The 14,811-nt window shown below is 33.4% G+C and overlaps 2 protein-coding genes across 2 annotated transcripts; both read left to right on the forward strand.

Annotated features, from left to right (window-relative positions):
- Positions 1-1,440: 1,440 nt before the first annotated feature.
- Positions 1,441-3,079, forward strand: LOC149422575 (uncharacterized). Its single transcript, XM_089633859.1, has 2 exons — positions 1,441-1,501; positions 1,980-3,079. The coding sequence occupies exons 1-2, from the start codon at positions 1,490-1,492 to the stop codon at positions 2,943-2,945; spliced, it is 978 nt and encodes a 325-aa protein (XP_089489985.1). The 5' UTR covers positions 1,441-1,489; the 3' UTR covers positions 2,946-3,079.
- A 3,626-nt stretch (positions 3,080-6,705) lies between these two features.
- LOC149422576 (uncharacterized) lies at positions 6,706-7,536 on the forward strand. The gene is made up of 2 exons (XM_089633860.1): positions 6,706-6,769; positions 6,843-7,536. The coding sequence occupies exons 1-2, from the start codon at positions 6,758-6,760 to the stop codon at positions 7,404-7,406; spliced, it is 576 nt and encodes a 191-aa protein (XP_089489986.1). The 5' UTR covers positions 6,706-6,757; the 3' UTR covers positions 7,407-7,536.
- Positions 7,537-14,811: the final 7,275 nt, after the last annotated feature.

Raw genomic sequence — 14,811 nt, forward strand, 5'->3', positions numbered from 1 at the left:
CCAGTTGTTAATGCCTAAAATTAAGGTATAAATTATATAATTACAATGTATGTAAACTGTAAATAAATAAAAATTCAATCAAATTTTGTGAGTTAGAGAAATCGGTGGTTGTTACCGAAACCAAGCTTGCAATTTCCCTTATGTGGTGGTTTTTCGCACTTTTTTTATTTTTTATGTGACACCTCATAAGAGTGTCCCTGCCTGTGCAGTGTACACACAGGGGAACTATGTCACCACCCGGTTGGGCGGCGTTGTGAGGCGGAATAAGGTAGGGGGTGTAGGAAGGGATTTGTTAATACGGGCCTTGAAGAGGCTCGGATTATAGGATGGAGGAAAAACAGATGCCGGTAGCTCGTTCCACATACGAGCCGACTTACACAAAAACGAATCGTAAAAACGGCCCGTTCTCATGAAGACAACGTCAACCGTGAACGGGTGTTCAGTTCGTGTCCGTCGAGTTTCGCGCACGTGCACCGGTGCATCAGGAATCAATGCTGCTAGCTCCTTGGAGCAGGCTCCATTGAAAAAAGCACTGGTTACTTTTGTCGGATTATGTTATTAATCTTATCAATAACGTTATTGGTTTTCACCTTGAACCGAAAGCCACCTTTGAAGGGGTGCTTGGCAAAAAAAAAGGTCGAAAAAAATGTATTAACTGAACAATCATAACTTTTTTGGCGGATACTTGCAAAAACAAAAAATATTGATTGATAATACCTCATAAAATGGATCCACGAAATTGGATTATTTAAAATAACCATTTAAAAGGTTTTTTATGGATATAAAATTGGCATTATTTTTATATTTCCCTTACAAAGTCTCATGTAAAGTCTAGTATATTTTTTGTTTATGTTTCCTTACAAAGTCTTATATTGTGGTAAGTATATATTTTATTTATGTTTCCTTTTATAATTTATTATATAGCTAATTTCTTATTGTATGTGTATATATTTGGAAATAAGCGGGTGACTCGTGTAGTGCATAGGTGTATGAATGTATATTTGCCCATTCAATTTTAAACAAATCAATATGACCTTTTATTTTCTCAGACATTCATCAACAATATCAAAAAGTTATATCTGATATGTTTTCTGAGATCAGATTCAGATTCCCTAAATTATTATGAATTGAGTTTTAAACTTAAATATTTTTTAAATAGGTGCTAATCTTATATCATAACTCTGTGATCTGGATTATTACTACTAATACTGAGCATCCTTGTGTAATAATAATGGCCTTTATTCCATTTCACTATCAATATCCACTTTCTTATATACACATGGCATCATTTATAAAAAATAGAAGGTGTTATGTATATTTTCGTTCGAACCACTAAAGCTGAAGATAGTCATAAGTTATTAAATTATTTCGTTTTACTCTTTTTTTATTTTTGTCTGGTAATCATTATAGTATAAAAGGCTCCTTAGCAATGATCCTGACATCATTCAATTCTTGTCTTGCATTAGACAATAACAGAGTTCTACTCAAAATGTTCAAGATTGTAAGTTAACACTCTTCAATAAAATTTAATATATTTTTAAAAATTACGAATCTACATCCCCATTCAAACCGATAATTAATTAATCAAAATGAAGAACCTTTAATTAATTCTATAAAATCCTTTATCAATCAGATTATTGAATGTATTCATTGCGTCTTTCAAAATAATTATTATCGTTAATCATTTTTAATTATGTTAAATAGAAAAGTTTTAGCTGACACAAAATAATGTAGGTAACATCTGAATGTCTGACAATTTATTTCGGCTAAATAAATAATATATAATAAAACAACTTGATGTGATGTATAATTCATCAATGTATACAATTAAAGTTTTCAAATGTCAGCCTTAGATAAGATTTATTTTTTAAATAACAACTGTGACAACTATCTTGTTTTCTCTGATACTAGAAGTTAAATGTGGTTATAATTTGAAAACGTAAATGATTAATTAAAACACTTATAAATTTTATTTTCAGTTGTTCTTCGCTGCCCTCGTGGCTCTGGCTATGGCTGATCCCAAGCCCGCCCCAAAAGCCGAACCCAAACCTGCCCCTAAACCAAAGGCTAGCGTGTTTGGTTACTCTGATTTTGGATTAGCTACCGAAGGACTAGCTTACCCCTCTCTCTCTGATCCCCATGAAGTGTCCAACCTTGATGGAGTAGCTACGTACCCCGCAGTCTCCACACACCAAGTGGCTTCATACCCCGCAGTGGCCCAGGTGGCGTCTTACCCAGGAGTGGCCAGCTACCCTGCAGTGCCAACTTATACATCTCTGCCAACCCACCATCATGTGGCCGCTTTCCCAGCTCACCACGGAGTGGCTGCTTACTCTGCGCTTCCACTTCACCAGCAAGTAGCCGCCGTACCATCAGTGACCACCACTCACCAGCAGGTGTCTTCCGTGCCAGCTGTCACCACCACCACCACCCACCAACAAGTGTCTTCTGTACCAGCTGTGACGACCACCCACCATCAAGTGCCTGCTGTCGCCGCCAGCTATCCAGCTCACTATGGCGTGTCCGCTTACTCCGCAGTGCCAACTGCCTACTCCGCATACCCCGCTGTGTCTACCCACTCCGCGTACCCCGCAGTCTCCACACACGCTGCCTACCCCGCTGTGTCTACTCACTCTGCATACCCCGCAGTCTCCACACACGCTGCCTACCCCGCTTTGTCTACTCACTCTGCATACCCCGCAGTCTCCACACACACTGCTTACCCCGCTGTGTCTACCCACTCTGCGTACCCCGCAGTCTCCACACACACTGCCTACCCAGCCGTGTCTGCCTACTCTGCGTACCCAGCAGTTTCAGGAGTATCTGATTATGGATATGCATATGGCTACGGATACCCAGCTGTGTCTGCCTTCTCCACTCCCCTCGTCAAGTCTGTCGGCTACACCGCTGGACATCCTATCACATACTCTGGACATCATTATTAAATCGTTTTTAACCTGAAACTAACTTCACTGAGGCGTTTATATAGAATAAGTTTCACACGCCATCTAATAGCAAACAAACTATGTACATAATATTTGTTAACAGTAAATTACCTATAACAATAAATAAATATGAACACATACAAACTTTTTACATAACTATATAATATTCTAGAATATAATTCTTCCATCTAATAATTCATTAAAATCCACTCCGTTTCCATTGAAAAAAAATAGCATAAAGATATATTAACTATAAACAATTACCAATAGAAGCTATAAACTTCAACCACTCTTCGAGTTCGGTGAAGGTTCCATTCAAGTTCTGTTATTATTTCAGTTTTATGAAGCTCCTGGCTAATAATAATATAAAAATAGATCTTGAATAGAAGCTTCACAAAACTCTACAATCAATTTTGAAATTTGATGACTTGTTAAAATTATCTGTACATCCTTTTTTCGTTCATCACATACGCCACATCTTACCATAAATGAGTATTAGATTACCTTGATTGTGCTATATCTTCCTAACTAATTCTTAACTATTCACTTCCACGTCATACGTTCTACTTGCACTTTTTCTCCATTCATCACGTAAGGTTCAATTTAGTAGAAATAATTATTCGATTCATATCTTCCCGGGCGTCCCCGACTTTTCTACCACCCACTTATCATTATGTTTACCACATTTTTTCTAAAACTACATTACATCGTCTTTAGTTTGACTCTGTATCTCATTTCAGTGAAGATATAATGCGTGACTTCTTTACCATCCAAATCACTCGCTAAAAACACTCATGGCACTGATAAGAACAAAACCTTTGAATTAACAGTGAAATCGGTTGAGCATATAGGTAAATCGGTCGAACGGGCATATCGGTCAAATCTATAGGGCTTACAAATACGAACATTGTCATTTATTTATATAGATAGACAAAACAAAATTTCCTTTCCATATCCTTTTACGCCAAAACTCGCTCTATCCGCGACGTTATGTTTTGTCAAAACTTGTCTATTCCATTTTTAAATCTTCAATTATTCACAAACCATCGATTGAAAACAGGTAAATCATTCTTGATTATGTATATCACGTTTAATAATAATTAACTTTTATTCCATCGCAAAAAACTAGCTAAATTCCTTTTTTTACTTCATGTTAAAATTGTCATCGTGTATAAGACAAGCTATCTGCCATATAACCCGCCTCATTTATTGCATTACTAGCGCAGACGCATAAAAAATCACGGGATATTATAATCATTACCTTCTTATCAAAAATAATTAGTAAACGATAAAAATCATTATTCAGATTATAAATAAACCTGTCGAAAATTTAAACAAAAGAAATACAAATTTCAAACATCATCATTCATAAAATAAACGGTACCTACTTTATCGGTTGCCTGATGTGATTTAATACCTATCAGTTTCAATTTCTCAAATTAAGTGATCATTTGAACTTGAATATTTTACGCGTTACGCAGGAATAAAGAGGAATATTTTACATCACCCATGCACCGACAGCCAAAAATTATATGACAAAAATACCGTGAAAAAATGTCGAGCAAGGTCCCACCTATTTATTCTTTGGATTAGCCGATTAGTCGAAATAAATTTGTTTTTATAATTTAAAACAAAAATAAAGAAAACAGCAAATATCCGTACTGGAGTTTTGCCACACCTGTTGATTTAAAAATAAATCTGGCCTCTAATCCAAATTTAATAAAGAACTGATAAAATTCACCAAATATACTCTTGGCATTTTTTACACAAACTGTGATTGATTAATATTCAAACACAATTAGACGTAAATTCAAACATATTCGGAAACCAGTAAAGATGGGAAAAAATAAAACGATTCTATTTTATTATTCGTTTTTTTATAAAACTATTTATTAGCTTAATAAATAAAATAGTGGCATTGGATTATATTTCATCGCATTTTATTTTTGTTTTACTATAATGATTCAGACCATCGGGAACAGAAAATAAGTTGTTTTACTGGAAAAATGTCAGCAATTCTTATTAGATTATTTTTCAAGGCTAGTAAAACGTAGTAATGCAATGATATTTGCCCATTTCTACCTACATGTACAGCCGGTTATAAAATATAAAATTTAGATTCGTTGGGTCATAGATTCAATCCGATCTTGCATCAAAAAGTTGAAAAAAAAAAAAACGAAATTATTAAATCTTAATCATTTTTTTATTTAAAAATCTTATTTTAAAAAATGTACTGCTTCCGTTAGGTTCTCACTAAAGTAAATTGAAGTTACAATTTGAAATACAGTTTTTTAAGTATCGAGTAAAAAAAGAAAATCCATTAAAATGTAATTAAACATCAAATATATGTTTTTAAGATTTAATTGTGGATACCGCTTTACCCGGCAAGGCAAGGGTTTCCTAGATGTGACCGTATTTTTTCTGATTTTTCAAATTTTCGTTCAGGCATCGCTAATATTGTCTTCAATAATTAAATATAACAATTTGAGTTTTTTACTCATTAAGTTATTCCAATAAACAAAATATTTTTTTAAGAGTTCGAAGAGCTAGAAGCTCGAACAAAGAGGTATCTACAGAGCTACTTTTCAGCAGAAAATTAATTTATTTAACGAAAATAAACAGTAATTTAATATTCATCAGAGGATGGAAAAGAGACAGGCCAATTATAAATGTTCGCAGATGGTTTAGTTGGTAATATACAATCAAGTATTTAATGAATGTAGACTAAAATATAAAAAGCAGAACTAAGTAACATATTTAAATACGAACTAAGTAACAAGTATAAAAAAAATGGAAGTAGAACAAATGTAATAAACCTATATAATGCATTATACAATAAAATATATGTTTATAAATGTACAGGACGGATATAGTGAGTAACGGGTTTTCGCGTTGAAGCTTGATGAGGGAGGAAAGGAATGAGGGTATGTTAATATTAAAAAATAATAATTTAAAGATAAAATAAGGCACAATTAATTTAATCATCATGGTTTTGTGCTATTCACACCTAAAATGTGATACAATTAACTTCTTTAACTAGCAGTGAATATGTCAGCATGTATTTGCACGTTTTTTGTTTTACCAATTGCACGTTCTGTTCACAAATTCGTTTTGATTTTAGTGGGTGTTGCATTTGTCAATATGGAAAAGGGTTTTCTGTCTGCTATATCGAAGCGGTGTGCGTCGACATTTATTTTGTTTACCAACTCCGGACAATCAACTTTTGAGTTACTTATTTTGTAAAGGATCAGCGACAAGCCTCCTGTTGAATAGTTTCGTGATTCGAAAACGCTTCTCGATTTCATCGTATAAATCCTGGAATAAAATAAAAATTAATGTGCGAGTATTCCACATAATAAATATTTCATTCTGAATCCATATAGAATAACGTAATAATTTTTATTTCATTTTTGCATATGTTCTTCTATCCGCGAAATTATCATTTGCGTGAAATTTCTATCAAATTAATACAAACGTGGCATTTCATATTTTTTTCCTTAAAAATTATTAATATTTTTGATTTTTTAAAAGAATTTATTAATTCCATCGGTGACGAAATACTATACGAATTTGATCCGTTTTCGAGGTGCAGCATTAAAGACCAATAAAGAACCAAATCTGACGTATTTTCCCGTCGCAAAGATCAGATCGCTATTCTAAATAATAGTAGAACTAATGAATATAATTAGTTTTTTTCGTATGTAGTCCAATAGATGGTATCATGGGGCTGATATAAAAGCTGCCAACTCTCCGGGATTATTATCAGTTGATTTTTGTATTTCTCCAGAGAATCACAAATTCTTTCAATCACCATGTACAAGCTTGTAAGTGTAAAAATTGAAAATCTAATATTTTAAACCTATTTTTTCAAACATTATTTCACCTACTTTTTTTCAGTTCTTCTTCTTCGCTGCCCTCGTGGCATTCAGCGCGGCGAAACCTGCACCTAAGCCCAAACCAAATCTCCTCACTCCATTAACGTTCTCTGCCTACCCTGCAGTGTCCACCTTACATGGGGTTCCCGGCTACCAGTACCAGGCCGTCTCTACTATCCAGCAAGTGGCTTCGCTCCCAACCCTCGCTGCTCACGAGGAAACCGTTGTCCGCACTACTTACCCAGTGAACGCCTTCAACACTGCAGTTCCAGCTGTTTCCACCTTTAATTCTGCCCTACCAGCCATTTCTACTTACTCTGCCGTACCAGCTTTGTCTACCATCAACCATAGGGTGTCTGCCTTCAACCACGCTGTACCAGCTGTTTCGACCTACTCTGCCGTACCAGCTGTGTCTACCATCAACCATGGGGTGTCTGCCTTCAACCATGCTGTGCCAGTCGTATCTGCATACTCTGCGTTACCAGCAGTGTCCACCATCAACCATGCTTACTCCACCCCACTCTTGAAGACTGTTGGATACACATCAGGACTCCCGCTGTCCTACGCTGGTGTCCACCACTTCTAAACTAAAACATAACTACAAATCAAACATCAATGTGTGTTAGTTATTGTTAGTGATTGAATATTTTACAAATTTCTAGTTGAAAATTATAAACATCTAATATTGCTTGGCAAAATAAATGTGAAATCGTCAATGATTACGTTTTTTTGTATTGATAAATAGGTATGTAACCATAGGTTTTTTTTCTAACTATTCAAATAAAAAAATCTGTATACAAATTCAGTTCAATCATCAAACATACGTTATTTATTCATGCGTGAATTGTTATTCCTTCGTGATTTTTTCACGTTCAATGAACTCAAATTTGCTTTGAATCTAAGTGTCATTTAAAAAATTGGAATCAGGTATGTGAAGAATAATTCAGATAAGCGACGCAGTACATAACAAAATTATTTAATTTAATGAATTAGTTCATTGAAACGTGCATTTCTTTTATTTTAATTTTTGACAGATTTTAGATTTTTATGTTTACTAACCCCGTTCGTTTGGAATATAAACTTATGATATTATTCTCTCTAATTTGTACACAAAAAATATTTGTATGTTACGAAGAAAATTGACAATATTTGTTTTGAAAGGTAATCATCTCGAGGCAAATATTTTATTAATATTGTTGTGTATTTTTGGTCTGCGCTATCATAAAATTACTTGGATTGAACGTATCTTGTCCATGAAAATAAACAATTATTTGATAATGTAACCTGATTCTCCGCAATTTAAGATTATTCGATCCAAGAATAGAAATTGATTTACATAAGATTTTTTATCTCATGAAAGATGAATGGCCACAAATAAGAATAAATAATTTTAGAATCGGGCATCTGGAAAATAATTTAGTATTATAAAAATAAAATCGTGTTTTGAGCCTTTAAACTTATTACCCGTTTTGGGTCAAGAGATAAATACAGAGTGTGACAAAAAGTATTCTCTAGATCAGCAAAATTTCAATATTAAAAAGTACTGAATTAAAATAACCATTATGACACTATTTTAAGCATATATAAATAGAATCTACATTTATTGTAATATCAGTATGAAATATTGTTGTAGGAAGGAGGGTGTGGCGGCTGTCGACGTCGCCCGAATCATTCCAACGAACTCAATGAACGAATCGAAGGTGACCGGCGGCCGCAAATGCTCCACGAGATTTTAATATTGATAATACAATTTACCACTAATGATTATGGTAAAACCCTACTTACCGATAAAGCGTGCATGCTGGCATTTTGGAGTTATCGCCTGGCGAGCGTTTGTAACCGATTGATGCCCGAAATATCTCACATAGGACAATGATCCGATATGCGTGGCCCATACTTCGAACGCCAAAGCAGACTCTATATATATGTTATAAGTTATCAATGCAATTTAAACGAATATATGATGTACCAAAATCATTTTTACACAATTCTGTAATTTTATTATCTGTTCGTCCTATATTGTAGCTGAAAATCGTGAGTGGCGTCTGAATCTTAATGTAAAAAAATAGTGGTACCAGTATTTGATCATAATACAAGACCAACTGCAAACGATGAACTTGTTATTCCCAGATATCTATTTACACATTATATAAATATGGTCAACGAACTTTGGAATAAAATTTCACTAAAATTTACAATAATACGTTACCCAACTAAAAAAAAAATTGTGAACAAATTTTCAGAAGGAGATGGGATTATGTACTAGAAAATAAATTTCGTGCTAAACTTTTATTTTCTTTGTACTCTTTTTTTATTCTACATTATTTTTTCTGATATTGTTGTTTATTTACTAGCGAACGTTTACCCGGCGTTGCTCGAGGACTTATAAATGGTTTGGGGTTGTGAATTCTAGAGTACAAGATAAGTGGGTAGATATTTAAGGTCTAAATAATATTATTGTATTGTAGTAAGTATTTGTTTCACTTGATCGTACCATGTCTTTCTCGGGCGTCTTCGTACTTTTAAATCATTCACTTCCAGTTCTTCCAGTCATACATTCTAATAACACCTTGTTGTGTATAAAGCTTCGGGCTTTCAGACACAGATGGCAGTGCTCTTAGTTTTAGCCTCCGACGACAGAGGGCGTCTCAGCTTTAGGTTAGGTTTCATTGGAATCCCACGAGGAGACCGAATCTAGCGAGTACGGATAAAGGTTGACCAACGCGGTTATATTGTACACGCAATATTCTAAATAAACCAGTTAATAACAAGTAACCTATTTATTACTGAAAGAGGTATCTTCCATCCAAGGAGTGTTGGGAGTCTGTGGCAAGAAGTCCACGGCTGTATATCCTGAAGGATAGAACATCACACACCTCTTTCTGCGTTCATCACGAACGCCTCATTTTACCACAAACATTAATTGATTTATGTCTATCTCGGACGTTCCCGACTTTTTCTAGCATTTACTTCACGTAGTATCATGAAATCCATATTGTTACTGTTAAACAACTACATTATATCGAGTTTGATTCTACTGTCTATCTCATTCCAGTGCAGAGATAAAGTGTTAAGGCGATGCACTACATCGTGTTATATTTTAAATTGAGCCGCTATCAATAAAAACTCTTACATAGATGGCGATAAGGTTTAAATTCCCGCTTAACACCATCCGCCTGTTTTGATTTATGCAAGAAAAAACATGGCCAGTACCTTTTATTTTATTTTGTGGATGTTCAGGCATAAATAGTAAATTTTTTTCCGATCATTTTATAAATAACTTAATTTGCCACATTATACAATAAAATCATAACCGAAAATGGGTTCGTAAGTAGGAGATTTTGAACTTTAAAGCAGTTTTCATAGGCCTTATACATTATTTTTTTCTGGGCTTATAAAAAGACTTATCTAAAAAATACTCGATTGTTTCATAGGCAAAGAGGTATTCTACACGCAGTATTTAATTAAAGCATCTGAAACATTTCTAGGCGACCAAATTTTCAAACCAAAAACACATGATTTTGCATTACTACGTATGGCATCGCCTTAAGTCTTCATAGGGCGTCCCCGACTTTTTTTTACGATTCAAACCACTCTCTAAACACGCTTGGCAGTAATGAGAAAAAAATTTAAATCGGCCCAGTAGTTTTCGGGTCTGTAGGGAACTAGCAAAGAAACATTAATTTTTATATACATAGATTTATTTACAAATATTTTAAGCCTTTTTTTAAAATATTCCTTTAATATATATATTCAGCAATCCTAAATTTAAAATAAACGTAAATTTTTTTATGAACCTTTTGACAAAATGCTACCTAGAAGTTTAATTGAAGATCATTGTAATTATGTAACATTGAAAAAACAAAGTTATTTTAGGATAAACTTATGTATACAAGACAAGGTTTTTATACAAAGCATAAATAATGACAAATTACTATAAGCAATAATTTTATTATAAGCATGAAACACCGATGATAAATTAATCCCTACATAAAATAAATAAACGCTAATATTTAATGACTATTATAATTTGAATTTACATGTTTTAATTCATGTTTGACTGCAACCTCATTTCTTACTCTATAAACTCTATAAAATGTTTTCAATGTTAGTGATTCATTGTGAAATCATTTTCATAATGTCTATATTTTATGTTCACATCCAAACCACGTAACGTCGTTTCCCCGCAGGAGTAGGCAGAGAGAACGGACGCCAAGCAATTCGATTTTGGCACACCTTTCTTGCCTCATTCACATCCATACATCGTCTCAAACAAACTAGTGTTATTCTGATTCTTGACATGGCCCGAGTCGAGTATCTGATTCACTTGATCATGCCATGTCTTCCTCGGGCGTCCCTGACTTCTGCTTCCATTCACATTTTCGTCATATATTCTCCATACACTCTTTTCTTTGACCATTCGCTCTACATGTCCAAACCATCTATATTACGCTTGCATCAGTGAGATAATACATCAGATCCCAGTGAGGATATCATTATATCTATTTGTTACACAAAAAAAAAGATAATAAAACACTTGTTATTATTTTTTTTTATGCTTCCGATTTTGTTGTCCGGGTTAAATCTTCCCCATAGGAAAAACCAAACCCCTCCACTCACTTTTCCACAAATGATCAGCTAGTCAATCAACAATATGTAAGTGCATTATATAAGTAAAATAATTACAAAACTATTATTATTATTATTATCAGTTTTGCATTCTTTGCGAATCTCCACATTTCTCACACGATCAGACATGGTTTTACCACACATTGAAAATCTAATATTTTAAACTTTTTTTAACTGTCCCACAGCCAAGTGGGGGAGTACGGAGTACCCAAAATTATTATCCTTCTTATATTAGCTTAAATACTTGACATATTATTTTAGTATTTTACGAATTCCTGCACAAATACATAAGTTACCATTAATAATCGACTGAATCATTGGAATTTCTATAGTCTAAAAGTCAATAAGACAGAAAAATCACGGGGTCGTCGAAAGACCCACTTGGTTATAGACGTTTTGTTTGGCATCTTGGCCTGTCAAGAGTTAAAAAAGAGGACCTATTCCATTAATTTTAATAAGTATTACTTCAACTAGAGCTTTATTATATTCTGATTCCCTCCATCCTACATTTTTATTACAGCACTAGATGTACCCCGCCAGTCTATCTGTGCAGATAGAGAAACAATAGTGCGTGTTTATTTGGCACTGTTTTAAAAAAATATGTTTGTCCAACAGATGGCGCTATTTAAAAAAAAATACATGTTTTTACCTGTCACAGGTGACATCAATATAATACAGGTATACAAAAACACACCCTTATTCAAAGCCAACGTTCTTTTCCAAAATTTCAAAGTAATCGGTGAAGAACTTTTGGAGACTTAAGATTTTGAACAAACGGACATTTTTATTTATATAGACAATGGATTAGGACAATAATCGGGCTGGTATGTAGAAAATACAACACAAGAACTTTCAAAACTTCAGTACAAACAGCAGAATTATTTAATATAAATTCTTGCTTGTGTAGTGTTCCTGTATCGTAGGGCTGTACCCATAGTAATTGGTAAGAGGTCATAGACGGGTGATCCAAATTATTTCAAACCAGTTTGAATCACTATCAGTGTACACAAATATATTCAAATCCATAAAATGATTTCCCTCGGGGCTTTTACTATCTTTGTACCATAAACCATCAATTCAAAAGTTATTTTATGGTAGATTGGTTTTGATTTTCAGCAGAAAAAGGATGATAGCGTAAAATTTGTTAAATTGAATTATTCTCCATAGTTTGGTTGTAATAAGATCAAAAATTGTATAGTGATTTAACACTTTTTGTTCTTCACAAAAATATTAAAAAAATATATTTTCGCCTAAGGCGCTATACAAACTTCAACCGACGACTGATATTTAACGTCGCAGGCTTTGAAAAACTTCATTTTTATAGGATTCTTAAAAACGTCAAGATTTATAAACAGATCATCTCAAAAAAGATATAAATTTACATAACGGGAAATGAAAACAGCGGATGGGTGACGACCATTTTAAATAAGTTAGAATTTGTAGATAATCATAACATTACGGATTCCATTCTAAACAGCTTACGAATTACTTTTGACCACCTTCGTGGTCGAGGGTAGGTTTCTCGACTACCAAGCTGGAGGTCGCGAATTCAAATCCCGGCGTGATCCAGTAAAATTAATGTGATTAATTTATGTTATTTCATAATTTACTCATTTAAAATAATATGTACCTAGTATATTTTCGGCACGTTCCAGAGTGGAAATAATACTGAGTGGAAGAATACAAAGTATCTCCCTGGTGTAAGACCACCATTCAATGTTGAAACGTTGCTTGAAATGGCTTTGGTCGCGTTTGGAGACCAGATCTGAATAGCCAAGTATTTCACCACCTTCCTCTTCCCCCCCTAACCACATTCAGCCTCTTCCCGCCCACTAACTTTACATCCCAATTGGGGATGCCATAGTCTCACTGGGTCCAGACGGTTTGGAGCAGTTGGGAATATTGAGTGGTTTAACATTTAAAAAAATACATTAACCAATTTCGTCAAAGTAAATGGCTCATTGTAGTGTTTTTGGTTAAAAAATCTATCTAGTGACTGAAAATTGTAGAATTTTTTTTTGTTTCTTGCATCGGATGCGTAGGTCATCAGTTCTAAAACAATCCGCCGAAAAGTTTGTTAGGAAAACCTGTTTTGAGCTGACGTTTTTCTCTCTATTTATTTATCAACCGATGTATTTGGGGTCTTGAAAGGCTGATTTCAGGTTTCTGAATAAACTTGTTTGATTTTTTTTAATCTAATATATCAAAGATACTTTACATTACAGTCCCTACATCAACAATAATTGTTGGCGAAATAATGTAGCAATAAAGGTATCCATACAACTACATGCCGATTTGCCTTAATTAACCGGGCTTTAAATAATTCATCGCATTTACTACAAATCCTGTACAAAATTTTGGCAAATAATGAGTCAAATTCGAGCTAAGTGTATTTTATGCGAGATTTTTTAAATTAAATAATTTATATTTTAGGTAAAATACATACCTTTATTTAGACAAGTAAATATAGTGCTGTAATTATATTTATTATTTTTGAAGATGTCGTAAAAACAAATACCATTTTGAGAAACTACATAAAATTACCGGTTGGATTTTTTTTTATTTTAAATATACTTATTTATAAATTGGAATATTTTAATTTCAAACATGAAAAAGTAAACAAAAAAAACATATTTTTTCTCCAAACATCTAAAAATTGTAGAGAATTCGAAATTTTGAAAAAACATTATTACAAATAATGTTTTTGATACAATTTTTGATACAATTTTTCTGATACAATCAGTCTGCTGAATTGCGACTTGGCCGATTCTTTCAGAGCCAAGTTAAAGATTTTTTTATTAGTACCAACACGAATCCAAACTTTTATAGTCATTATACAATATATATTAAAAACACCGTTTAACTCTTAGGAAGTCATTTTTAATAAGGCTGTTTTTATTCTTGGCTTAAGACATTTGACAATTGCAGAGTGAAAGTGGCCTAGTAACTCCTAAATACCAAAACTATGCTTATTATTGTTCATAATACGCATTAATCGTGTTTTTAAATATGTATGCATTAAAATACGATATAAAAATATATGTTTGTGAAAACAAAATATCATATTACATGTTATTATCATTTTAAAATTATATAGTTAGATACTAAACAATTTTTTTTATTTAGAACACTAGCAAAATCTGAATCATTATCATTATCATTTTGTAAAGCTCTAACTTAAACTTTGTCTCAAAAGATTTTCTATAAACAATGATTTGTGCACTCATGATTGTTTTGTACTATGTGACATCATGGCGATGCTTCAAAATGGTTACCCTGTTGTTTCTTGTAGTTCGTATTTTGTTTCTAGCCGAGCATTGTCATTTAGCTAAACTTGAATTTTAAAGGTTGTTTGTATGACA

This window comes from Hesperophylax consimilis, chromosome 7 (genome assembly GCF_061612785.1).
Source record: "Hesperophylax consimilis isolate HC1 chromosome 7, BYU_Hcon_1.0, whole genome shotgun sequence".
In the NCBI taxonomy this organism is placed as follows: Eukaryota; Metazoa; Arthropoda; class Insecta; order Trichoptera; family Limnephilidae; genus Hesperophylax; species Hesperophylax consimilis.